At 44.3% G+C, this 27,870-nt stretch overlaps 1 protein-coding gene across 2 annotated transcripts in view; it reads right to left on the bottom strand.

The window, feature by feature from the left end:
* The window catches only part of LOC118376400 (Kv channel-interacting protein 1-like), a 44,776-nt gene that overhangs the window by 7,691 nt on the left and 9,215 nt on the right, over window positions 1-27,870 (bottom strand). The window contains exons 1-4 of one of the 2 annotated variants that reach the window (XM_052508019.1): window positions 25,903-26,649; window positions 502-626; window positions 298-367; window positions 106-176 (exon numbers count right to left, since the gene is read on the bottom strand). In XM_052508019.1, the coding sequence (XP_052363979.1) occupies window positions 106-176; window positions 298-367; window positions 502-626; window positions 25,903-25,966 (330 nt within the window). In that variant the 5' untranslated portion in view covers window positions 25,967-26,649. Of the gene's footprint in view, window positions 1-105; window positions 177-297; window positions 368-501; window positions 627-25,902; window positions 26,650-27,870 lie in introns of those variants that run through there. The other variant, XM_052508018.1, reaches the window with a different exon arrangement.

The raw sequence follows: 27,870 nt of genomic DNA, 5'->3' as shown, positions 1-27,870 counted from the left end.
AACAAGAGGAAGAGTGATCCAGCATGGAATGCACGATGGTTAACAGATCAGAGGATCGTGAGGAGGGGGGGGGGGGGATTTGAGACGCGGTAGAGGAATGTTAACCTCAAACTTGATGGATCCGCTGTGTGCTGAGTCAAAGGCGTCGAACAGGTAGTGTGCGTAGGAACTGGCATCTGAAGAGCATTGGAGAGAAGAGAGATTCATGTCACTCTTTATGAGCTTACAGAACACAACCACTACACAACTCAACACCTTTACAAGTTATGGAGACACGTACACTGACTCATTTCCTACCTCCATGGGGAAAGAACTGGGCGTATATCTGTTTGAAGGTGTCCTCGTTCACCACCCCACTAGGGCACTCCTACGGTGGAAATAGAAAGAAAGACGGAGAGACAAAAAGAGAGAGAGAGAGGTCAGCCACAGAGAGACATTGGTGATGGACAGAGTGATGACGTGATGGAGAAATGGAATGAGAAGTACAGACGGACTACATACGTTTTTGAAGCCACGGTAAAGGACTTGTAGCTCTCTCTTGCTGAAGTTGCTCTGAGCCTCCAGTTTATCCAGCCCTTCTGGCCGATGACACACAATGCTCATCTCAAAATCATCATCAATTTTATCTGGAGAGAGAGACATACATACCGTAGATATGAGATTTTCGCAAAAGGTTGCATTTTCATCAGCCATGGAAAATAGAAATAGGAAGGGAGAGAGAGAGAGAGAGAGAGAGAGAGAGAGAGAGAGAGAGCAAGAGAGAGAGCGAGAGAGAGGGGGGTATAGAGTGGTTCAGGTAATAGAGGGCACAATAGGACAGTGGGAGAGATGGAGCAGAGAGAAAAAGAGAGACAGGAGGGTAGAGAGAGTGACCTCAGTGACCTGATCATTAACAATTCATTACTGACTCTGCCAGAGGGGAGGGGACCAGAGGACGGACAGACGGGCACATGGGCACACACACTCCTCCAGGCCATTTGGTTTCATCCTGGTGGCAGAGCTGTCTCTGTCAGTGTCTCATTAGTGAGGGGGTGGAGAGTGCTGATTCCAGCCCGAGGTGAGGTAATTCAGACACAACTCACCTGGGAAGCCAAGTGACACTTACGTTACAGGCGCTCTGACAGATGCACTGTTCAATGGTACCGTACTGTCACACATGCACTGACACACAAAACCAGCCTCACACAGAGCTAGGGTTGCAAAGATACTGGTATTTTACCAAAGCTACTGTTATTTTACCAAAGCTACTGGAATCTACAGTAATTTGGGTAATTAACAGCAAATCTATGGCAATCTATCGTAACTTTGATAATGTATACTAACCATACTACTTTTGTTAACCTAAAACATCTATTCATGTGCAGTATTCCTTTTTTGGGCCTGCTTTAAATTATGTACGGCTTATAACGGCTTCAAAAAGCCTTCATAAACACTACTTAAATGTGTGACAAATCATCTATAACCATATGTCATTCTTTATAAAGGGTTCACAAATGTGGCATAACTGTGGGACATGATTCCCAATGTCAAATGTGGCATAACCCACTATGTCAAATGTGACATAAACCTGTGCTTTATAAAGGGTGACATAAGCACTGCTTGATAAAGGCCTTATAAATCATATTCAATAGAGGCTTCACAAAGCATTTCTAACCCTGTCATGTATCTTGGTAGAGCATTTTTAACGCCAGGATATTGGGTTCAATTCTCGGGACCACCCATAAGTAAAAATGATTCGGATGACACCGGAATGGGCATACTCTACTTACTGGAGCTTCACGTGAAAGAAAGAGTAGCGGAGGAAGGAGTTCGCTTCTGCTGCAGGGTTCATGGTAAAATGAATTGTGGCTTCGAGTAAAAGGCCAGGAACATTACGTATTATTCAGAGCCCCACGAAAGGACACAATATACAGTATACATTCTAGAGATCCTACTGACCATTCCCTAACATACTTTTACTGCGGCACCCAGGATAGTTATTGCTGTAAGCCAATATACAGCGATTCGCATTTGCGGTATTTATTTATTTAAAACCCAAATGTAATGCAAATGTCACTTAAATATGAACAAATATGAATCATTTTAATGTTTCAACAATAATTGATCAAATATCATGAATGGTTATCGAATATTTTATACTATTACGTGGGATACTGTTATTTAGAACATTTCGTAAATTCCGTGACCCGGAAGTACTTTTTTTGTGTCGCTGACGAGACGCTGAACATGTAACGAGTTTGAACATCAAATGCCAACTTGTGCTGCCACCGGACAGTAAACAAAGTAAATTAAGCTTTATTTATTATAATATAAATTATTTTGTTGTAGTTAAGTGTTGAGTTAGATTACATACAGTAGCTACCTCAGTTGTTATTTTAAATAATTTCGGTGACATCACCTAAATGTAGCCTGCTATCAGGCTCAGCTTAATGCAATTCACCTTAGACACAGCCATGTCTCATAGTCACGTTATGACATTTGTAAATTAAAGAGAAATATAATAATAGGAATTTAATGGAGTTTCCCCTTCTTCCCATTTAGAGTTTCTGGCGCAGCACAGCAATGGTCTTATCCAGATGGTGGGACAAAGGCATTTCCTAACAAACATGCTAACGTTCTTTGTTGTTACATTTAAGGTTGGAACCAACATGCAGTAACTCCAGCAGGAAGAAAGACAATACGTTTTAGCTGTTGGTGATCATTTCCTAAGTGTTGATACATTGGTGTTTACGCCATTAAGCCTTTATGTATGTGTTATTAATGACCAAAGGTGTCTGACCTTTTAGTAAGCACAGCATCATATGATAAGACATGTATGTGTATGTTAGTAATGACCAAACGGGTCTGACTTTATAGTAAGTACAGCACCATATGATATAAGGCATTTATGTACAGTACCAGTCAAAAGTGTGGACACAGCTACTATAACACATATGGAATCATGTAGTAACCAAAGAAGTGTTCTCTCTTTCTCTCTCTTACACACACACACACACACACACACACACACACACACACACACACACACACACACACACACACACACACACACACACACACACACACACACACACACAATTACTCCATTGTCCAACTATTAGCCCATAACAATACAGCAATAGTCATAGACATCAATACTCATAGCTATCTTCCATTCATAAGGAAGTAATACCAGAGTTTTGCACAGTACAGATTTAGAACCTTTTAACTCTATTTGCTCAGCAGGCTAACACGGTCAAGGGACACATACTATCCGGGTTGATATTCAGCATAGTAGTGGTGCCAGTGTTAACTACTCACCCTCAACATGGATGACCCCCACAAGGTGCAGTAGTTTAACCGCCCCGCAGATCAGAAGCATAATAGCTATGATATGGAGACTGCTCGCCTCATGTTCTCCCTCATTATCCATCTCTCCTTTATCTCTACATCTATCAGGTCTACCGCTGGTTTTTCCCTTTCTTCCTGTTCTCCTATCTTTCCCTGCTCTGGCGGTACGTATGTAAACTTTCTACAGGACGTATCCCACCCCTCTCTATCTCTACTTCTGTCTCCTCTCACTGACTGCAACCACTATCATTCTACCTGCCTCGCTCTCTCTCCACCTCTTCCCTCCTTATCCCCCTCGCCCATCTCTTTCTCTCCCTCTTACCTTCGCACCATGCCTGTGACCCTCACTCCCCCTATCCCCAGTTTCCCGCTCTCACACTCATTCCCTCCCCCTTTCTCTCTGTTTAGTAATAGAATGTCCTTCACTCTCAGGATGGACACCACCTCCAGGGTGAGAGATGAACCACTGAACCTACCAGAACAATGATACACTCACCTTCAACCTGCCAGCTGTGTGTGTGTGTGTGTGTGTGTGTGTGTACTGTACATCACAGAGCTATGCTTAACTTGCTTGAAGGTAACTTTGCTAAATTGACGTTATATCCTTTAAATGATACACAATTACAATAGACACAAGTTATTGTCCCCCATGTAAACCAACCAGTGACGCCAAGAGCTTTTATTTTTACCTAGAAAATACATTCCACTGTATGTGTAGGCCGTCATTGTAAATAATAATTTGTTCTTAACTGACTTGCCTAGTTAAATAAAGGTTAAATAAAAATCTAATATACAAATTAATAAAGTAAAATCAACTTGCAGTAATTAAAATTTACCAGTAGAGGGAGGCAGACTCTCTTGAAAGATTAGATCCCTGACTGTCATTGTCCACTTCCTCCTTTCATATTGGTCTAATGGTATTATTCCAGAACCTGTTCAGCACTTTGAACATGTCTTGTCAGGGTTTCCTTACAATGGAATGTGCGGAAGGTAGCCTAGCAGTTAAGCAAGTTGGGCCATTAAACAAAAGGTCTCTGGTTTGAATCCCCAAACTGACTAGGTGATTCTATTTTTGTCAATGTGCCCTTGAGCTAGGCACTTAATCCTAATTGCTTCTGTACATCTCGCTGGATAAGCGTGTGATGTAAATAAGTGTATGCATCCCTATTCTTCTCCTCTGTCGTCCTATTCAAACTGATCCCGGTAATCCTTCTGTACGAGACGCTCGTTTGCATAATCTGAATCAGGCAAGGGCTACATCTGCTTCTCATTGGCTGTTTAACATCGAGGAGCACTCGCGAAGAAGCATAACCACCACTCTGACATCACAACACTGAGCAGGTACAGTGCCTTCAGAATGAATTCGCACCCCTTTTCCACATTTTGTCGTGTTACAGCCTGAATTTGGAATGGATTACATTGAGATGTGTCACTGATCCACACACAATACCCCGTTATGTCAAAGGGGAATTATGTTCTTAGAAATGATCAACAACCAATTTGACAGAGCTTGGAAGACTTTTTGAAAGAATAATGGGCAAATATTGTTCAATCCAGGTGTGCAAAGCTCCTAGGCCCCAATTCCGACCCAATTAAGAGTGTCTAAAGGGAACGTAGCATTGGAAGAGCATGCTATTCACCCACTATTCGTTTTGGGTGGAGATGGAATAAATGAAGGCGTGGCGGAGGTGTGTCTACAGCTACACCGTATTCTGACTGACTTCATTTACTCATAATTCCACCATCTTTACACGTGAGGAAACCATGAGTAAGGTCAAGCGAATCTGCCGGTTCCAAGTGGAAAAAGCATCTACTTTCCTTTTCCTAATGGAAATAACAGAATTTCCCGTGCACATTTATACATTTATAATTTTATTTATAAATTGCTAAGTGCTATTGATAAGAGCTGGGTAAATGAGTAATCTGTTTGTAGAAGGGGATTGTAAACACAAATGGTAATTGTTTTAGATGATTTTTCCTTATGATCCCTGGGGATTAATGTGATCTAGCCATACGGAAGCAAACTGAAAGTCATATCAAGTATAATCATCTATTGCGGCCCCTTTTCCATGGTCAAATTGGAAATAAACCGTTTTGCCGTTATTCTAAATTTGAATTGTGTGCCCTCGTAATTTGCACGGATGAAATGTGGAGACTAATGCTACAGACATCAGTAGGGCTGATGAGTTGATCTATGCACTTTGTTTTGATTCTGTGCCCAGGCTTTTCTCCATTTTATTTGACCGTTTGTAACATGTTAAATATTAGCCACTATCGGGAGCCACCGTTAGTAATACCCACGTGCATGTATTTATGCATCATTCCATTCTGTCACATCCTTGTAGTTGTTCCTGAGGGTCGCTGGCATTAGTGGATCACATTAGGCTAACGTTGTACAATCGTTTGAGACATGTAGCCTCATTATGGAACCCAGACCACGCGTAGCAGGTTAAACCTGGAGCCTGGCGCACAGTTCATAACGACTGGATCGTAGTCGTATGACCAGGGTAGATTTATAGGACTTGTTCAACCCCTATCGTGCGCCTTTTCCCCCCACCTTCCGATATTTTGTGGATTGAACTTGAATATGGCAACTTTCAGGGTGAATCAAACCACTGTACTTTTTAGTCACTGTTATATTTTGTGTGCAAATGTTCATTTTTGTACTTTCCTAACCCTAAAACGTGACTGAATAATCTACATGAATGCATCTACCAGTTGGTGCTGAAACAGAGACGAATATGCATAGATGGCTTTCTTTCTTGGCAGCCATATATTCTGACCCTTTTCTCTCAATGTGTTCTAATGAGTCTGTCGACCACATCTAATTAAAAGTACACCTTATTTAAACGGATGGTTGAAGACAAATGTACTTTTAAAGCCCATTGAATGAAAACTCCATGAGAATATCTGTTGGCAACTCAATAAGGCAAGTCTGAATCGCCAAATACTGAGAAGTGTGTAGGAAAGGCGTGTATAGGAAGGGCATACATTCCTAAATCAGGATCGGGACCTTAGACTTGCCCAGGGTGATGGAGTTTTTCTTCCACTTTGACACGACAGAGTATTTTGTGTAGGTCGTTGACAGAAAAATAACAATAAGTCCATTGTAATCCAACTTTGTAACAAAAAAAAATGTGAGCAAAAGTCAAGGGGCGTGAATACTTTCTGAACGCTCTATATATGGATCCCTGACATAGACATATTACACACACAAATGTATTACCACAGCCTTACCTCATACACTCACAGCCAGTGGAAATAAGATACTCGTTTTTAAATCCCATTTGACTAAAGCAACTTTATCGACTTCAGGGTGGCAAATTGGCATACCTCCAACATACACACGCCAATAAATCCCTGTCAAATTTGAGGCAGCCCTACTGCCAATGTATGTAATCACCAGCCTTTTGCATGGCTCACTGTCCAAAATGGACACACAGAGAGTGGCATCTCCACACATTCTTAGAGAGTGCAAAAGCAACACACCCATTAAAAAACAGGCAGAAACTGACCAACAAAGATTCAGCAAACACACACACACCACTGCACTAATTATTACGCTAATGCCATGAGACAGTCAGTGTGAAAGGCATTAGAGTTAATCCGTCCGCTCATCCCCATGGACAAGAAGAGAGGCTTCAGCATATATGGTGTCCGCAGATGAAGACACACATACACTACTAGATAGTCAACTGAGGGCGTCGTCACAGGATGTCTTGGTTAATAAGCACTCTTACACCCTGCAATACAAAGTCTACACCACAGTGTGGGTGAGAGAAGGAACGGGAGGGAGGGAGGGAAAGGGGATTGAATGGGAGAGGTGGATGAGAGAGAGAAAAAAGAGGGATGTGGAAGGGTTGGGATGAGAGCGAGGAGAAAGATGCAGATGATACAGTCTGAAGTGTGTGGGGGAGAAAGACGGAAGGAAAGAGAAAAAGAAGAGTGGAATGAGCAAGAGAGATACGAGAGCACAACTGAAGAGGGAGGAAGGAGACAGATTGGGGGGCAAAAAAAAGACGAGGTTGACAGAGAGAGCAAGGGAGGAAGAGATGTGGAGAGAGAGAGAGATGACGAGGAAAGACACAAAGGGACAGAAAGTATGAGAGCGAGAGTGGCAGGGAGAGAGAAGATGAAGACAACATTGCTTCAGGGCGCCAGGTGAGGGAGGGAACGATGGAGGCCGGAAGAGAAGAAATGAACAATTCACCAGAGAGAAAAAGCCTCTGTTGAGACTCAGTCAGACTGACTGTCCCAGAAGACACACAAACAGACACTGTCACAGAGACAACAAGCAGCAGAGAACATCAGGGAGATAGAAAGACCCAGAAACAACAGGATAACACACGTCCAGAGCACAGTGTTGTTATGATAAAGCGATGACATGACAATGCATTGCCAGAATAGGACTATAATCACCTTAAACATATCACATTATCTGCAACATGTCACAAGGGACATCTGACGTTCTCACGGCCTTGTATTGAACACAGCATAGGCCTAGCACACACCATTGATATGTCAAGACACAAAAACTATATTTAATCATGTACGTGTTCATGTACAGTATGTCAGTATTTCATCATATCAAACGTGATATGTTAACCAATGGGATTTACACTAAACAAAAATACGAAACCCAACATGCAACAATTTACAGTTCATATATTGAAATTAGTCAATGGAAATCAATTCTTTAGGTATCACAGGACTGTGAATACAGATATGCATCTGTTGGTCACAGATATGTTTTACAAAAAAAGGTAGGGGTGTGGATCAGAAAGCCAGTCAGTATCTGGTGTTATCACCATTTGCCTCGTGAAATTTTGGAATCTTGTCCCACTCCTCTTCAATAGCTGTGCGAAGTTGCTGGATATTGGCGGGAAGTGGAACACGCTTTCGTACACGTCGGTCCAGAGCATCCCAAACATGCTCAATAGGTGAAACATGAGGTGATGGCGGCGGACAAATGGCACGACAATGGGCCTCAGGATCGAGTCACGTTTTCTCTGTATATTCAAATCGCCATCGACAAAATGCAATTGTGTTCATTGTTCATAGCTTATGCCGGCCCATACTTGAAGCCCACCGCCACCTTGGGGCACTCTGTTCTCAAAGTTGACATCAGAAAACTGCTCGCCCACACGTCTCCATACACGCTGTCTGCCATCTGCCAGGTACAGTTGAAACCGGGATTAATCCGTGAAGAGAACACTTCTCTCCAGCCTGCCAGTGGCCATCGAAGGTGAGTATTTGCCCACTGAAGTCGGTAATGATGGCGAACTGCAGTCAGGTCAAGACCCTGGTGAGGACGAAGAGCACACACATCAGCTGCCCTGAGATGGTTTCTGACAGTTTGTGGAGAAATACGTCAGTTTCATCAGCTGTCTGGGTGGCTGGCCTCATACAATCCTGCAGGTGAAGAAGCCGGATGTGGTTACACATGATCTGCGTTTGTGAGGCCGGTTGGACGTACTGCCAAATTCTCCAAAGCATTGGTTGTCTAGGCAAAGGAGAAATGCTCACTAACAGGGATGTAAACAAATTTGTGCACAACATTTGAAAGAAATAAGCATTTTCTGCGCATGGAACATTTCTGTGAGCTTTTATTATTATTTATTTTTTACCCCTTTTTTCATGGTATCCAATTGGTAATAGTTGCAGTCTTGTCTCATTGCTTCAACTCCCGTATGGACTTGGGAGAGGCTAATGTCGAGACCCATGCGTCCTCCGAAACACAACCCAACCAAGCTGCACTGCTTCTTGCCTTAGACCACTCTGCCACCCGGGAGGCCCCTGGGATCTTTTATTTCAGCTTGTGAAAATGGGACCAACACTTTACATATTTATATTTTTGTTCAGTTTAATGTTATAATGTTACAATATGGCAATAGCCCATATGGAAATATCCTATAATGACAGAGTAATATGTAAAAGTATGCAAATTAGCAATAAGTAATATGCAAAAGAATGAGCAATAAGCACATTTTCTTCTGGCTAAAAATGGAGAGCAACAGGTCCTCAACACCCCCTTCTCTCCCCTCTCCCTTTCCACAACCCCCCTCTACTTCTTTCTCTCTCTGTCTCTCTCTTAACTTGTGAGTACATGCCCTAAATGGCCTTGGTTAACTTTGGACCCACATGTCTTAGAATACTGCGCTGACCTGTCCCTCCCGAAAACGGACATCTTTTGTTGCCATGACGACCGTGCTTCCAAGGTAACAGGCAAGAAAAGAGTGTGTGAGCAGAGTGATAAACACCTTGTGCATCTGTGTGTGTCGCCCCTCCACTGCTGTGCGCACGCACGCACACACACACACACACACACACACACACACAATGTCACTTCCTTCCACCTCCAACACATGGACATGCAAACACACAGACACCACCTGGGCATGCACCTAGATATGAACACTAGCTATACATTATTTCTTTCCTGATGAAACTCTCTCTCGCTCTTTAGTTTTTACACACCTGTTACCTCAGTCTCTCTATCACACAAACATTCAACAGATGCTTCCATGGTGTAGTGACAAAGTTACCTGATTATTAGTGTGTGTGTGTGTGTTTGACTTTATATTGGTTGCGTGTGTTTTTGCTAGGTGTAGGTTGTGTTGTTTTCATAAATGTGTGTATGTGAGTGCTAACATCCTTTTTTAAGTTGTGTGTGTGCACGTACATGCCCATGTGTCTCTCCTCTGGACGGCCTCCCCTCCTCTCCCCCTTGGTTCTCTCCCCCATGGTTAACTTGCCACCACTGCGCCCATGTTGTCGTCATGGTAACAGCCTTGTCTATGTTCTGTCTGAAGAGGTTTCATCACGTCTGACAGTTTTCACTCCCACTGCCCCCCACTCCTTCCCTCTCTCCACTCATCCCTCTCATGAACCGACCCACTCTTCCTTTCTTCTACCCTCTCAATCTCTGTGGAGGCGCTTAGCTCCTCTCCCTTCCTCTCCATATCTCTCTCACCTGTTACACATTAGTAGTTGCTGCTGTGCTCCTACCCCTAAAATACTCTAGAGCAGGCCTGGGCAACTCCAGTCCTCGGGGGCCTGATTGGTGTCACACTTTTCCCCCATCCCCTGGCAAACAATCTGTGAATCAGTGAATCGGTAAATCAGTAAGAGGTTGATTCATTGAATCATAGATCATGATTTGGATTTCACTACTGTTATACCATTCCATTCCCCCGAAGTATAAATATGACACTCAAACACACAGATAGAATCACACACACACACACACACACAAACTACTTATTTAAGTTAATGAAATTGATTTCATACATAATCATACTGTCACACAAACACCTTCACAGACACACACACAAATCATACTCAAGTGAACAGAGACCTGTGTGTCACATCTTCTCCTGCCTCTTTCTCCCCCACCCCACACACACAGCCCTCATAGCTTGTACATGAAGCACACACAGCCCTCCAATCCATCAACCATCTCACTTATCACCCAGTTCATGCATCATCACATCCCCCAGTACATACATTAATCTATAAAACGCACACTAGGAGAGAGAAGAGGGAGACAGAAAGGAGGAGAGCGAGAGGAAGGGAGGTGGAGGGGGAGAAGGAGTGTGAGGAAAGGGTGGGAGAGGAAAAGGAGGAGGATGAGGAGGCGATGGACTTAAATTAAAGGGAAGAGAAACAGGAAGAGAAGGGGAGAGGGTGGATGTAGAGAGAGAAAAGTGTAATAGACAGGCGTTAGGGAGCAAGGTGGAGAGAAGGGGGGGATCATGATATGTTAGTTTTTTTAAATAATTGCTAGGACCCATTTCTCAATACTTACTGTAGGTCACTTTTTACAACCTCTTCACACAGTTCTCCTAATCAACTTTCAGCTTGGCACAGCAGTTCATTTCACATCCCAAATGCACTAAAACGACCAAAACCCTTTATACATGTCTCAAATCAACTCATTCTTCCGTCACCCGACGTGCACACCTTGACACTCACAAAACAATGACCTAAAAAACACTAACAACAGTTAGGATTGCTCAACGGTTTTCTTTTGTAAAATCTCTTTACAAAACAAGAATGACACCTCCCTACTGTTTAGAATTCACTGCAGTATATGTTACAGGAATGAATCAGACATGATGCAATATGCTTCAATATGTTTTATGGCATTTTTTGGCATTGAGTGATTCCAAAATACAAGAATTTGTATATACACCATCTACCAATACAGATACAGTAGCAGTGCTGGTCAACCCTGTCTTCTGCATTTTGCCACAGGTTCTCATCCACATCACATCTTATGTCATCTTGGGCAACACACCTAGGAACTAATCTATTGGCCTGGTCTACCCCTGGCAGTCTTCTGCAGATATCTCCAGGCATCCAGCATTCATTGCGTCCAGGAGGGACATTTGATCATGTGGATGGTGGTCATAAACCTTCCACCTCCATGAGGAAAATAATTCCTCTATGGGTTTGAGGAATGGAGAGTAAGGAAGGAGGAAAGGTGACACCATCCTGGGATGGGCTGTAAAACCACTCTGTGACTGCATGGGAGTGGTGAAATGCCACGTTGTCCCATACAATTACAAATGTTGGCCGATTTCACCTCACTGCAACCCTTTCCTCACCTGGTACAACTCTTCCACAGAGGTCATCCAGGAATGAATTGAGACGCTCTGTGTCGTACGGCCCAACCCTTCCATAGAGGTCACCCAGGAATGTAATGAGACGCTCGGTGTCGTACGGCCCAACCCTTCCATAGAGGTCACCCAGGAATGTAATGAGACGCTCGGTGTCGTACGGCCCAACCCTTCCATAGAGGTCACCCAGGAATGTAATGAGACGCTCGGTGTCGTACGGCCCAACCCTTCCATAGAGGTCACCCAGGAATGTAATGAGACGCTCGGTGTCGTACGGCCCAACCCTTCCATAGAGGTCACCCAGGAATGAAATGAGACGCTCGGTGTCGTAAGGCCCAACCCTTCCATAGAGGTCACCCAGGAATGTAATGAGACACTCGGTGTTGTACGGCCCAACCCTTCCATAGAGGTCACCCAGGAATGTAATGAGACACTCGGTGTCGTAAGGCCCAACCCTTCCATAGAGGTCACCCAGGAATGTAATGAGACACTCGGTGTTGTACGGCCCAACCCTTCCATAGAGGTCACCCAGGAATGTAATGAGACACTCGGTGTCGTAAGGCCCAACCCTTCCATAGAGGTCACCCAGGAATGTAATGAGACACTCGGTGTTGTACGGCCCAACCCTTCCATAGAGGTCACCCAGGAATGTAATGAGACGCTCGGTGTCGTACGGCCCAACCCTTCCATAGAGGTCATCCAGGAATGTAATGAGACACTCGGTGTCGTACGGCCCAACCCTTCCATAGAGGTCATCCAGGAATGTAATGAGACACTCGGTGTCGTACGGCCCAACCCTTCCATAGAGGTCATCCAGGAATGTAATGAGACGCTCGGTGTCGTAAGGCCCAACCCTTCCATAGAGGTCACCCAGGAATGTAATGAGACGCTCGGTGTCGTAAGGCCCAACCCTTCCATAGAGGTCACCCAGGAATGTAATGAGACACTCGGTGTTGTACGGCCCAACCCTTCCATAGAGGTCATCCAGGAATGTAATGAGACGCTCGGTGTCGTACGGCCCAACCCTTCCATAGAGGTCACCCAGGAATGTAATGAGACGCTCGGTGTCGTACGGCCCAACCCTTCCATAGAGGTCACCCAGGAATGTAATGAGACACTCGGTGTTGTACGGCCCAACCCTTCCATAGAGGTCACCCAGGAATGAAATGAGACGCTCGGTGTCGTACGGCCCAACCCTTCCATAGAGGTCACCCAGGAATGAAATGAGACGCTCGGTGTCGTACGGCCCAATTAGCGGTTTGTGTGACAGCCATCCATCAGAGGATATTGCTGCACACATTGCGATGTTGGCACCCCTCTGGCCCGGGACATCCACTGTGGCTCTTTTCCCAATCACATTCCTTCCGCGCCGCCGTGTTTTGGCCAAGTTGAAACCAGCCTCATCCACAAAGATGAATATGTGGGGTGTTTGCCTGGCTTCAATCTCCATGACTCTCTAAAATAAATCCACATGGCAACATAAGAGTTAGGCTATTACGGTAGTTTACATTATACCTGAAAACATGCCATTGTGTGTCTCTGTCCTGTTTGGTTTTGTTCAAAACCAGTTCTGTATTTTATAGTCATCTTACCTGGACATATTGGTTCCTGAGTTGTTTGACTCGTTCAGAGTTCCTCTCCAAACGGGACAGTGTACAGCTGCTTCATCCTGACTTTGTTGTTTCAGGACTCCAGAAATAGTTATTGTTACATTGTGAATATTTCCATATGTATCGTTGTCTGCCAACACTCTGTCCCGAATCTCTGAGAGTTCTAATGCCATTGTTTCTGACGACCATATCAACGATTGCAGTTTCCTGCACAGCAGTGAAAATCCTGCCTCTCCCGCCTGTGGGAAGCAACTGTTGGGTCCTAAGCAGAAATACAAAAACAATTACACACAAGTGGGTTTGGAGGCTTTGCTCAATTGACATCTGTAATGTGCAGTTCAGTCAGATGCTCTTGCAGAATGCACATCTTACCAGTTGTTTTGCCATCTATATATCTCACAATAGATGCCACTGTTGAGCGTTGCAGATTTGGCTGCAGTCTCAGACCAGCCTCTCTCATTGACAGACCATGATTTATTACATGATCAATTATAGTAGCCCTAATCTCATCTGAGACTACAGCTCTTGATCTTCCTCTCAAGTCCTCTTCCACCACGCATACGTACTCCTCTCCCTCGCCCAGCCACTCGTCTTCCTCTGTCATCCACTTCTCTATCGCTGGCTGGGTCCATGTTTACATTACAGTTCAGCATATTCCTAAGATGTCCCCTTTTGTATAGATGTAATGAAATTGAAAGACTAACACCTGGGTGTTCAGCCTACAATGGGAATCAGCTGTGGCTGGTCTAATTGTTTTGATAGCATTTCATTTTTTTAGATGTGGAATATATTTCAATACAGTATTATTGTAGAAATGTAGCAAATGTCTGTCTTAATCAGTTTTGTTTCATCTTAGATTTTGAACTTAAGTTTAACAGTTTTGAAAAGAGTATGTAAACATGTGCAAATTGGCCTGTAGGTCCATAGAGTTTGTGGTGGTGGTGGTGTCCGAGTGAGAAAAGAATTCAGGAAATTTGAAAGATGTAGCCACTGAATGCATTTTGTACCAAAGCAATGAACAAATGTTTAGCCCACATAGACTGCTGTTGTGCACACTGTGAGAAGAGTTTTGAAACAGTGACCTAAGTACTGAGAAATGGGTCCTATGGGTTGCAAAAAAACTGTAACGTGTGACTTATTGTGTGATATCCTGTGCAGTGTCACACACGTGTGCGTGCGCTCTATGCCTCCTGTACTGTACGTTCTGTCCCCAGGTGTGAACAGAAAGGAATGTATGATCACAGTGCAGCCAGGTCTCGGAGGAGTACAGCAGCATGTGTCCTCTGCGACCACGTACGGTATGCATCATGACCCATGTCCACTACCACTCATCCTGTTCAGAAAATAGAAAGAGGTTCAGCGCCAGGTTTGTGATGCCGATAAAACACAAATACTTCAGTGGGCTCTGCTCTTCTCTTTCAAGTCTGTCTTTCTCTCTACCGTTCTCTCTCTCTCTTCATCCCTCCAAGGAAACCGTCTCCACCTCTATCTTTCATTATATTCCTTTATCTAGAAATCTCTCTCTCTCTCTCTACAGTAGCTCCCACTCCACACTACTTCCTCAAGGTGTAGCCTAACTTAACACTCCTGGGCAAGTTGTTATCTCCTGTTCCATCTCTATAACTCAACAATGACAGGGAAAGTCATTTCCCCGAGGTACACATAATAGTTTTTCTTGCTAGTAACCATTTTACTGAAAGGAGGAGGAAGACCCATAAAAAAGTGTGTGTGTCGTATTGTGTGTGCGCGTGTCATATTGTGTGCGTGTGTGTCGTAATGTGGGTGTGTGTCGTAATGTGTGTGTGTGTGTGTGTGTGTGTGTGTGTGTGTGTGTGTGTGTCTGTCGTAATGGGAGTGTGTGTGTGTTATTGTATGTGCCTCTGAAAAGCTTGTTGAATCCCTGCGGGCAGATTGAGAAACAGCTACACTGTTTATTAAGGTCCCTGTTGAGATGAAAGAAAAAGACTGTGGAAGAGGAAAGAGCAAGAGAGAGAGAGAGCGAAAGAGAGTGAGAGCGAAAGAGAGTGAGAGCGAAAGAGAGTGAGAGCGAAAGAGAGAGAGAGCGAAAGAGAGTGAGAGCGAGGAAGAAGAATCAGGTAGAACAGGAGATGAGAAAGAACGGAGAAGACAGAGAGACAGAGGAGGTATGGAAACATATGACTTAGGAGAGAGAAACTGGAAATGGCAAGAAAAGGGGGACAGTAGGGGACAAACATACTGATCTCAATGAAGATGAAGTCAGTCCAACCAGAGGCTTTGAAAAGCAACTCAAACTCATCCCTCAAACTCCAGAAACACCAATGATTTCACATCTACGTGCATCTCTTCCCTTTATCAAGATAGATTTTGTGAGCCTTGAGACTTCTCTTCACACAAAAAAACACATTTCAAATGAATCCATTCCATTCCTTTCGGGTAGATATCAGTCCTGAGATATGTATCTCCATCTGGGTAGATATCAGTCCTCAGATATGTATCTCCATCTGGGTAGATATCAGTCCTCAGATATGTATCTCCATCTGGGTAGATATCGGTCCTCAGATATGTATCTCCATCTGGGTAGATATCAGTCCTCAGATATGTATCTCCACCTGGGTAGATATCAGTCCTCAGATATGTATCTCCATCTGGGTAGATATCAGTCCTCAGATATGTATCTCCATCTGGGTAGATATCAGTCCTCAGATATGTATCTCCGTCTGGGTAGATATCAGTCCTCAGATATGTATCTCCATCTGGGTAGATATCAGTCCTCAGATATGTATCTCCGTCTGGGTAGATATCGGTCCTCAGATATGTATCTCCATCTGGGTAGATATCAGTCCTCAGATATGTATCTCCATCTGGGTAGATATCAGTCCTCAGATATGTATCTCCATCTGGGTAGATATCAGTCCTCAGATATGTATCTCCATCTGGGTAGATATCAGTCCTCAGATATGTATCTCCATCTGGGTAGATATCAGTCCTCAGATATGTATCTCCATCTGGGTAGATATCAGTCCTCAGATATGTATCTCCATCTGGGTAGATATCAGTCCTCAGATATGTATCTCCATCTGGGTAGATATCAGTCCTCAGATATGTATCTCCATCTGGGTAGATATCAGTCCTCAGATATGTATCTCCATCTGGGTAGATATCAGTCCTCAGATATGTATCTCCATCTGGGTAGATATCAGTCCTCAGATATGTATCTCCGTCTGGGTAGATATCAGTCCTCAGATATGTATCTCCATCTGGGTAGATATCAGTCCTCAGATATGTATCTCCATCTGGGTAGATATCAGTCCTCAGATATGTATCTCCATCTGGGTAGATATCAGTCCTCAGATATGTATCTCCATCTGGGTAGATATCAGTCCTCAGATATGTCCTATATCCATCTGGGTAGATATCAGTCCTCAGATATGTATCTCCATCTGGGTAGATATCAGTCCTCAGATATGTATCTCCATCTGGGTAGATATCAGTCCTCAGATATGTATCTCCATCTGGGTAGATATCAGTCCTCAGATATGTATCTCCATCTGGGTAGATATCAGTCCTCAGATATGTATCTCCATCTGGGTAGATATCAGTCCTCAGATATGTATCTCCATCTGGGTAGATATCAGTCCTCAGATATGTATCTCTCCAGTCTGGGTAGATATCAGTCCTCAGATATGTATCTCCATCTGGGTAGATATCAGTCCTCAGATATGTATCTCAATCTGGGTAGATATCAGTCCTCAGATATGTATCTCCATCTGGGTAGATATCAGTCCTCAGATATGTATCTCCATCTGGGTAGATATCAGTCCTCAGATATGTATCTCCATCTGGGTAGATATCAGTCCTCAGATATGTATCTCCATCTGGGTAGATATCAGTCCTCAGATATGTATCTCCATCTGGGTAGATATCAGTCCTCAGATATGTATCTCCATCTGGGTAGATATCAGTCCTCAGATATGTATCTCCATCTGGGTAGATATATCAGTCCTCAGATATCATATGTATCTCCATCTGGGTAGATATCAGTCCTCAGATATGTATCTCCATCTGGGTAGATATCAGTCCTCAGATATGTATCTCTCATGTCTGGGTAGATATCAGTCCTCAGATATGTATCTCCATCAGTCCTCATCTGGGTCCAGATATCAGTCCTCAGATATGTATCTCCATCTGGGTAGATATCAGTCCTCAGATATGTATCTCCATCTGGGTAGATATCAGTCCTCAGATATGTATCTCCATCTGGGTAGATATCAGTCCTCAGATATGTATCTCCATCTGGGTAGATATCAGTCCTCAGATATGTATCTCCATCTGGGTCAGATATCAGTCCTCAGATATGTATCTCCATCTGGGTAGATATCAGTCCTCAGATATGTATCTCCATCTGGGTAGATATCAGTCCTCAGATATGTATCTCCATCTGGGTAGATATCAGTCCTCAGATATGTATCTCCATCTGGGTAGATATCAGTCCTCAGATATGTATCTCCATCTGGGTAGATATCAGTCCTCAGATATGTATCTCCATCTGGGTAGATATCAGTCCTCAGATATGTATCTCCATCTGGGTAGATATCAGTCCTCAGATATGTATCTCCATCTGGGTAGATATCAGTCCTCAGATATGTATCTCCATCTGGGTAGATATCAGTCCTCAGATATGTATCTCCGTCTGGGTAGATATCAGTCCTCAGATATGTATCTCCATCTGGGTAGATATCAGTCCTCAGATATGTATCTCCATCTGGGTAGATATCAGTCCTCAGATATGTATCTCCATCTGGGTAGATATCAGTCCTCAGATATGTATCTCCATCTGGGTAGATATCAGTCCTCAGATATGTATCTCCATCTGGGTAGATATCAGTCCTCAGATATGTATCTCCATCTGGGTAGATATCAGTCCTCAGATATGTATCTCAGTCTGGGTAGATATCAGTCCTCAGATATGTATCTCCATCTGGGTAGATATCAGTCCTCAGATATGTATCTCCATCTGGGTGGATATCAGTCCTCAGATATGTATCTCCATCTCGGTGGATATCAGTCCTCAGATATGTATCTCCATCTGGGTAGATATCAGTCCTCAGATATGTATCTCCATCTGGGTAGATATCAGTCCTCTGGGTAGATATCAGTCCTCAGATATGTATCTCCATCTGGGTAGATATCAGTCCTCAGATATGTATCTCCATCTGGGTAGATATCAGTCCTCAGATATGTATCTCCATCTGGGTAGATATCAGTCCTCAGATATGTATCTCCATCTGGGTAGATATCAGTCCTCAGATATGTATCTCCATCTGGGTAGATATCAGTCCTCAGATATGTATCTCCATCTAGATATCAGTCCTCAGGTATCTCCAGATATCAGTCCTCAGATATGTATCTCAGTCTGGGTAGATGTCAGTCCTCAGATATGTATCTCCATCTGGGTAGATATCAGTCCTCAGATATGTATCTCCATCTGGGTGGATATCAGTCCTCAGATATGTATCTCCATCTCGGTGGATATCAGTCCTCAGATATGTATCTCCATCTGGGTAGATATCAGTCCTCAGATATGTATCTCCATCTGGGTAGATATCAGTCCTCAGATATGTATCTCCATCTGGGTAGATATCAGTCCTGAGATATGTATCTCCATCTGGGTAGATATCAGTCCTCAGATATGTATCTCCATCTGGGTAGATATCAGTCCTCAGATATGTATCTCCATCTGGGTAGATATCAGTCCTCAGATATGTATCTCAATCTGGGTAGATATCAGTCCTCAGATATGTATCTCCATCTGGGTAGATATCAGTCCTCAGATATGTATCTCCATCTGGGTAGATATCAGTCCTCAGATATGTATCTCCATCTGGGTAGATATCGTACATTATATCCTCAGGAAATTTAGCAGGATATACTTCACAAGCATTCAGTCATGAACACATCTCTTCAGACTATCAATTACATGTTATGCATTCCTTTCCAACCCTCTTTGTTTTTTTTAATCTCTCCCAGCACAGATGTCATGAGCGTCATGAGCCCTCAACATTATCTTCAGAATACCAATTTCACATCAATATCTCTTCCTTTGACTCACAGTCGAAAAGACGAGTCTTGCTGCTCAGACAGAGATAGCTGTATCTCTCAGAGTCTCAGACCTGGCTTTATCTCTACCAGCGTAGAGATGATCAACCGTCCTTCCGTCTCAAATCTCATTCAGTCAATCAATCAAATGCATTTTACAAAACCCCCTTTTTCACATCAGTAGTTGCTTGACAGATACGCAGCCTGAAACCCCGACGAGCGAGCAATGCAGAGATAGCTGAACACAGGTTGATTAAGAATCACAGTCCCATTTATCTGTCACCAACTCCCTGAGAAAGACAGAGAGGGAGACAGAGAGAAATGGAGCCACCATATTTTGACACGCTTTGCTTTTTATTCTCGGCTAACTGGGGCTGATGTGATTCCTCTGCTCCCGGTGCTGTGACAGACTGGGGACTCGGTTTCAGAACAGCATCTCCTCCCATTCTGATTTGCTCTCTCATTTGTTTGTGGGGTTGGGAGTGGGAGCAGGGAGGAAAGCAATTCTGACAGTCAATCTATGGGTCTGTTGGGGATAAGGGCACATATGAAGAGATACCACACACATAACTTAGAGATGACAGCGCACACACACACACACACACACAGTTCAGTTGACGGGCAAAACCCAGTTTGAGCTACACCATGACTCATTGACCTCCTGCTGTTTAGGGCAGTCACATAAGCCTCTCTTCACATCATAATCGTCATGGCCACAGCCTTTTACAGTGACACGTCATATAACGTCATATACCCCCCCTCCCCGCCAGCTACTAAAACACACAGCTATAATCACTCAAGCATACAGAAACACATACAAGATAAACGTATAGCGGCACAACGGGGGGAAACCACCACAGGCATGTTTTAAATAAGTATTAATATGTGTCTAATGGTATGTGTCAGAACCATACAGTGCAGCTATGTCATGTAGCACTTCTGTCATTTCAATGAAGCCATCTATCAATCATCACACCTATGTTATAGCACACAGCTCATTACAATAACACCGGGCTGGGGACGTCGCTCTTAGAAGTTCCGTCTTGAAATTTAGGGTGTTTGAATAATTCAGGATGTCCCTAATCTGTTATTATTATTAAAGCAAATCAGCGTCATTTTTCGAAATCTAAAATGTCTGCCGGTCATCTTCCCCCGGGCATGTCAGAGATGCTGTGTTTAGCCACTCTCCCCGGGTACCACCGGGCTTTCTTTACGTTGCACATTTCAGCCATGAATGCGCTTCACAGGGGGGAAAAACTGAAATAAAAAACGATGAAAATAAAAACATAAAACAGAAGAAGATGAAAAACAGAAGAAGAAGAATAAAAATGGAAAGACTAAAAAAGTACCCAGAGGAAAATCAAAGCTAAAAAGGTGTGTTTTAAGAATTATTTTAAACATGTCCACAGTTTTGTCTCCCCTCAGATTCTCTGGCAGGCTATTCCAGAGGCAGGGGGCATAATAACTAAAGGCTGCCTCTCCATGCCTCTTGGTCCTGGGCTTTGGAATAGTTAAAAGGCCAGTACCAGAGGACCTGAGGGACCTTCTGGGTACATAACTTAAAGCATATCTGATATGTATTAGGGTGCACAATCAAGCAATGATTTTAAAACCAATCAAAGATTCTTAAAACTCACAGCCAGCCAGTGCAGAGACCTTAAAACCAGTGTACTGTGTGCTCTCCATCGGGTCTTGGTCAGTACCCGTGCTGCAGCATTCTGTATGTTTTGCAGTTGACCAATGGATTTCTTGGGTAGACCAGACAGGAGAGCATTACAGTAGTCAGGCCTGCTTGTAATAAAAGCATGGATGAGTCTCTCTGTATCAGCCTGAGAGAGAAACGGCCTGAGAGAGAAACTCAGGTGGTAAAAAGCTATTTTGGTCACATTCCTGATGTGTGATTCGAAATTGAGTTCAGAATCTAAAATGACACCTAGGTTTTTTTTTTACCTGGTGTTTTATCGTTATTATCGTTAAAATGTGCGGCCAGATTCTCTCTCTGTGCTTTGGCTCCAATAATAATTACTTCGGTCTTGTCTTGATTTATCTGGAGGAAGTTGTGAGCCATCCAAGTATATAAATGACTAATACAGTCTAATAATTTATCCATGGAGATAAAATCCTCTGGTGACACAGAAATTGGAAGGTGTGTATCGTCGAAGTAGCAGTGAAAATCAATGCCGTGCTTTCCGATAACAGCCCAAGGGGTAACATATATAAACTGAACCGTACCGGACCCAAAATCAAACCTTGTGGAACACCACAAGTGATATCTATAATGACATTTTAATAGAAAGTGTTTCTTTATCATTAAACCCCAACACGTTTCAGCACACCAGCTTGAATCAGGGTGCTTCTTACATCATTGAACAAGCCTGGCTCTATGTCAGACTCTGGGCACTCAGCCTCCTCTGGGATTGGATATGAAAGGAAAGGAAACTGAAAACTTAAACCGTGGAAAATATCATGGAAGAGAGTGAATTTAAACTTGGCAACCACTCAAACAATCGCACATCAAGCTAATTAAATACTAAAAACTTAATTAAGCACAGACACCGGCAAATACACATACTCGCACACACAAAGACACACACAAAGACACACACACAGACACACACACAGACACACACACACAGGCACAGTGCTGTGGGCAATGGATGATCACCCCTGGATAGAGCCACGTGTCTAGTAAAGCTATTTGGCAGTTCTAATTGCTCCTTTTGGTGGGTGTCTTTTGATGTGTGTGTGTGTGGGGGGGGTGGAGAGGAGATGTGCTGCTCCTCTAATGCTGCTGCATTAGTAATGTAGCCTCTTCATTCTGTGTCTGAGGGGGATATTAACCCAAAGACACACCCACAAACTCTACCCTAGATAGACCCACATTCACTCTACCTGATTAGCCCAAACGCTTCAAAGCCTGAGATTAGCTTTAGGGAAGCACGCAGCGTGGACGTCCCTATCAGACCTCAAAGACAGAGCGAGGCAGAGAGAAGGGGCGGAGAGAGAGATTGAATACAGAGTAAGATGGGGTGAGAGAAAGAGAGAAGGGGGATGAGGACATTTTTGATAGAGTACGAGAGGGGTGGACGGGTGGAATATTTTATTTAAAGCTCGGTTTCCATCTAATTTGGGGAAAAATGTTCACGTGAATATTCTATAAGCCGCATAGATATAATATACACATTTTTCCACCAGAGATGTGTTTCCATCAAGTTGACTTGCAGATGAAAGGCTGTGCGTGATGATGTAGCGCACGTAAAAAAACACATGAATTCCCATGTGTCGAATAAAAAAATACAAGTTCATTTAAAATTGGGTTTCCATCGTATTTTCAACTCTACTGATGGTTTTCCCACAATAAATATGGTGTGCCCACTCCGGTATTTTTTGAATATTCGCATGGAAATCTGTCACCAACTGGATGGAAACCTAGCTGATGTTATAGATTTTTGTTATTATCTTCTCTGGGGAAATCATTCTTATTGGAAGTAGTGTGTTGTGAGGTGACAGAAGATTAAGGATCATCGTTCCCGGAGGCTCCACAGAAGCAACGGCAGAGCTATGATCTCCTGCTGTACTGAATAATGTCTCTTCATCTCTCAGCCTGACCTTTGCTAATCTCCCTCCCTCCCTCCCTCCCTCCCTCCCTCCCTCCCTCCCTCCCTCCCTCCCTCCCTCCCTCCCTCCCTCCCTCCCTCCCTCCCTCCCTCCCTCCCACCCCCTCCCTCCCTCCCTCCCTCCCTCCCCCTCCCTCCCTCCCTCCCTCCCTCCCTACCTTCCTTAAAGGTTCAATGTAGCCGTTTTTATCTCATTATCACTTTCAACAACAACAAAAAATCCCCCCCACCCCACACACACACACACAAACACACCAAAGAAATTGCTTCTTAGCAAAGAGCAATTTCTCAAGATAGAATTTTGCTACGACTGCCTGGAAGTCATCTTAATGGGGAGGGGAAAACTGAAATCTAGATTAGATCTAAATGATTGGCGGAGAGGTTTAGAACTCTCTTTCTTATTGGTCTATCGCAGGCCAAACCTCCATCCCAGCAAAACAGGCTTAAACTTAAGGCAGTCTCTTCAAACAGCTCCTACATTTTCACAATTTCACATTATTGACCCATGTTGACTACAATTCCTCCCATAGTTGTGTCAAGTTGGTTGGTAGTGGATCTCTACTCTGAATAGTTTGTTCCGTCTCATCCTACAGATGCTCAATTGGATTGACATCTCTCTTTCTCCACCCCTCTGTCCGTCTACCCATGTTAACCTCCTCTCTTTCTCCACCCCTCTGTCCGTCTACCCATGTTAACCTCCTCTCTTTCTCCACCCCTCTGTCCGTCTACCCATGTTAACCTCCTCTCTTTCTCCACCCCTCTGTCCGTCTACCCATGTTAACCTCCTCTCTTTCTCCACCCCTCTGTCCGTCTACCCATGTTAACCTCCTCTCTTTCTCCACCCCTCTGTCCGTCTACCCATGTTAACCTCCTCTCTTTCTCCACCCCTCTGTCCGTCTACCCATGTTAACCTCCTCTCTTTCTCCACCCCTCTGTCCGTCTACCCATGTTAACCTCCTCTCTTTCTCCACCCCTCTGTCCGTCTACCCATGTTAACCTCCTCTCTTTCTCCACCCCTCTGTCCGTCTACCCATGTTACCCTCCTCTATCTACCCATGTTAACCACCTCTTTCTCCACCTCTCTGTCCGTCTACCCATGTTACCCTCCTCTATCTACCCATGTTATCCTCCTCTCTTTCTCCACCCATCTGTCCATCTACCCAGGTTAACCACCTCTTTCTCCACCTCTATCTACCCATGTTAACCAACTCTTTCTCCACCTCTATCTACCTCTGTTAACCTCCTTTCTTTACCTCTCCATCTTAATCACTCTTCTTCCCCCTTTTACCTATATTCTGTCACCTCCTCTTACTCTACCTCTCTTTCTATCCCCCTCTCATTACAAACCTCTGTTCACCTCTATCTCTCCTGCCTTTTGGGACACCCACTCTGACGCGACGTCTTGGAAGTTGAAGCGGAGGTTCTGTAAGCATGTTATGACATGTTCTGTTTCTCAGGAGCGTGTAGCTCTGTACTGCTAGTCCAACTCTGTAGAAACTGTACCGTTTCAGCTGTGTTAATTAAATAGAGGAATAGATCATGGACAGTGTCTTTATTGTAATGGATAATGCCCTTGTAGACCTAGTTCCTGTAGACCTAGTTCCTGTTGCTCTAGTGTTTTATAGCTCTACGTCTGGGAGTTCTATGCTCTTTAGTTCTGGGTCCACTGGTGTGTGACAGAGTCAGTCTGGACATCAGTAGACACACCACAGGCAATGGCTGACCGATTACAGTGATTTCCTCAACACAGCATCTCAAAGAATTATTCTTGTCCGGTTCCCCTCTGAGGACTAGAAAGGCGCCCCTATAACCTAAAGACAAACAGACAGACTAATACGCACTCAAGCACACACAGACAGACAGACAGACAGACAGACAGACAGACAGACAGACAGACAGACAGACAGACAGACAGACAGACAGACAGACAGACAGACAGTGACAGACAGACAGACAGAGACAGACAGACACGCGACAGACAGACAGACAGACAGACAGACAGACAGACAGACAGACAGACAGACAGACAGACAGACAGACAGACAGACAGACAGACAGACAGACAGACACGCGTGTGCTCGCACAAACACAGTTTCCTGTCCTTGTCAGACAGTACACAGGTGTTGCTTCAATGAACAGAAGGAGAGACGTTGAGGCTAGTGAATACCATCACCTTTTATAGACATTGGGAACCTCTATTTACCTTAGCAGAGTGCTGTGTACACACACATACACACACACATACAAGCACACACACACACACACACACACACACACACACACACACACACACACACACACACACACACACACACACACACACACACACACACACACACACACACACGTGCTAGCACTTGAGAACCAAGTTGGTTTTCCTCACTGTAACTTTGCTCTCCTCTGGTATCCAATGTTTATTTGCAGATTCACTTCGCAATGTACATGTAACGCCATACGCATAAACAACCCATCACGAATGGATACAGACACTAGTGGATACCAGTACATATGCAGGCAATCTCACGTGCATAATGTAGCCCACACACACTCACGTAAGTGGAGTACCTACACCTACGACCAAGTCTCTCACACCCACAGTGAACTGGATCAGCTTACAACTCTGAGAATAAACAACGGAGGTCTTACCTTTCCGATAGGTCCGATCCTGCTTATTGGATTGCATGGAAAAGGTCCCCATGACGAGACCCATGTTTACGGCCGCACACGGGGTTTGTGTGTGCGATTGATTGAGTGTGTGAGTGTGGTACAACTGATTCCGTTAAGATATGAACATGAGGCTACTCTGTGTGCAAGCCAGTGTCATTCCTCTTCCGTCTGACACCTACGCAGTTGTAATGCCTGTGTGTGTAAGTGTGTGTGTGAATGAGAGAGAGAGAGAGAGAGAGAGAGAGAGAGAGAGAGAGAGAGAGAGAGAGAGAGAGAGAGAGAGAGAGAGAGAGAGAGAGAGAGAGAGAGAGGCAGAGAGAGAGAGAGAGAGAGAGACAGAGAGAGCAAATGCACTACGGAGCTACCTTTGTCTGTATGGCAACACTGACACCCCTGGGTTTACAGCCATCTGTCGCTCTCTTTTTCTCGCTCTCTCTCTCTTTCTCTCACACACTATCCTTCTCGATCTCTCTCGATCTCTCTCTCTCTGTCACTGGCTTCCCGTCATTCTATCAATTCCTTTCACACTCTCCCCATTTTCTCTTTACATACGCCTGATACTCCCCCTCATTTTCCCTCTCTGTCTCTCCCTCTCTTTGTCTGCCTCGTGGGGAGATGATGAACACACTGTTGCTTGCAGAGGAACAAGAAGCCAGACACAATCTCCCTCTACCTCACAGAGGAAAGCTGAAAGCCCGGGAGGAGAGAGGGAAGAAACCCTCGAGGAGAGAGGGAAGAGGGGTGCAGAAGGAATGGAGGAGAGAAAGATATATATTCAGTTTGATGAAAAGATCATTTGAGAATTTGACTCTAGGTAATGCAAGAAGCAGCTCAGAGAGAAACGAAGAGAGAGAAAGAGATATGAAGTGAGAAAGGGGAGGGGGCTCTTCTCAGCCCCTCTTGCTATTCCGCAGACACGCCGTCTGCCTGTTGTGAGTGGTTTTGGGATTATCTCACACATGACTGGCTTGGCGCGCGCTCGTGTGTGTGTGTGTTGCTTGTGTCTGTGCGTATGCAGTGTGCGTATACATGTGAATAGTGTCTGTGTACTCGTATTTCAAGTGGGTATGTGCTATCGTGTGTGTGCAGAGTGCTGATACATGTACAGATACACTGAGCCATACATGTCTGGAGTGGTGCTCATCGTTCTGTCACCACTGACCTGATACACAAGGGAATGCCTGGGACCACAATAAACCTTCCGTGTTATCACACACACAAAACCACATGGGACCACCAGGGAGTGCTCTCAAACACAGAAATGGATATTAGACCAGGAGTGCTTTCACACACATGCAACCACATTAGAACACTAGCATTCTGATTTACAGGAGACCCCATGGGATCACTAGTAACCCACACACCCATGCCACTACTTTGGCATTGTAATAATATAATCCAAATAGATTTCATTTAGCATCCGCCTCTGATTTAATGCGACTCAGTGATACCTGTATACATTTATGTACAGGTGTTCCCAGGGATCACACACACTATCCTGGCGTTGCAAGCACCCTGCACGCCCTACCAAATGAGCGACAGAAATGAGGAAGTGAAACCACACAAAATGACCTGAAATCACAAAAGGACCATTAGCGTCATAGCATACTGTGATCCCTATTAGACTTCCTGTCCTGTACTGGCAGGACTGCTACGGTATGGAGCCCTGTGTATCGACTAGAGCTTATTGAAATTCCCGGCATGACTTTACTAAAGAAAACTATTTACAGCAGCGAGGACTTCTCTAAGGCCAAGCATAAATGCCAATAACAGTCATTAGGGCAGCACTCTCATGAAACACACTGCTCCCTCAGCAACGGTAATCAATCAGAACAGGAGAGAGAGAGCGAGAGAGAGAGAGAGAGAGAGAGAGAGGGGAGGGGGGAATGGAGGAAGAGGCAGAGGAGCTGGGAGGGGAGGAAGGAGGTGAAGATAGAAACAGGAAGG

This window comes from Oncorhynchus keta, chromosome 4 (assembly GCF_023373465.1).
Source record: "Oncorhynchus keta strain PuntledgeMale-10-30-2019 chromosome 4, Oket_V2, whole genome shotgun sequence".
In the NCBI taxonomy this organism is placed as follows: Eukaryota; Metazoa; Chordata; class Actinopteri; order Salmoniformes; family Salmonidae; genus Oncorhynchus; species Oncorhynchus keta.
The sequence above is the reverse complement of the archived record's forward strand: the minus strand, read 5'-3'. Positions and strand labels throughout refer to the sequence as shown.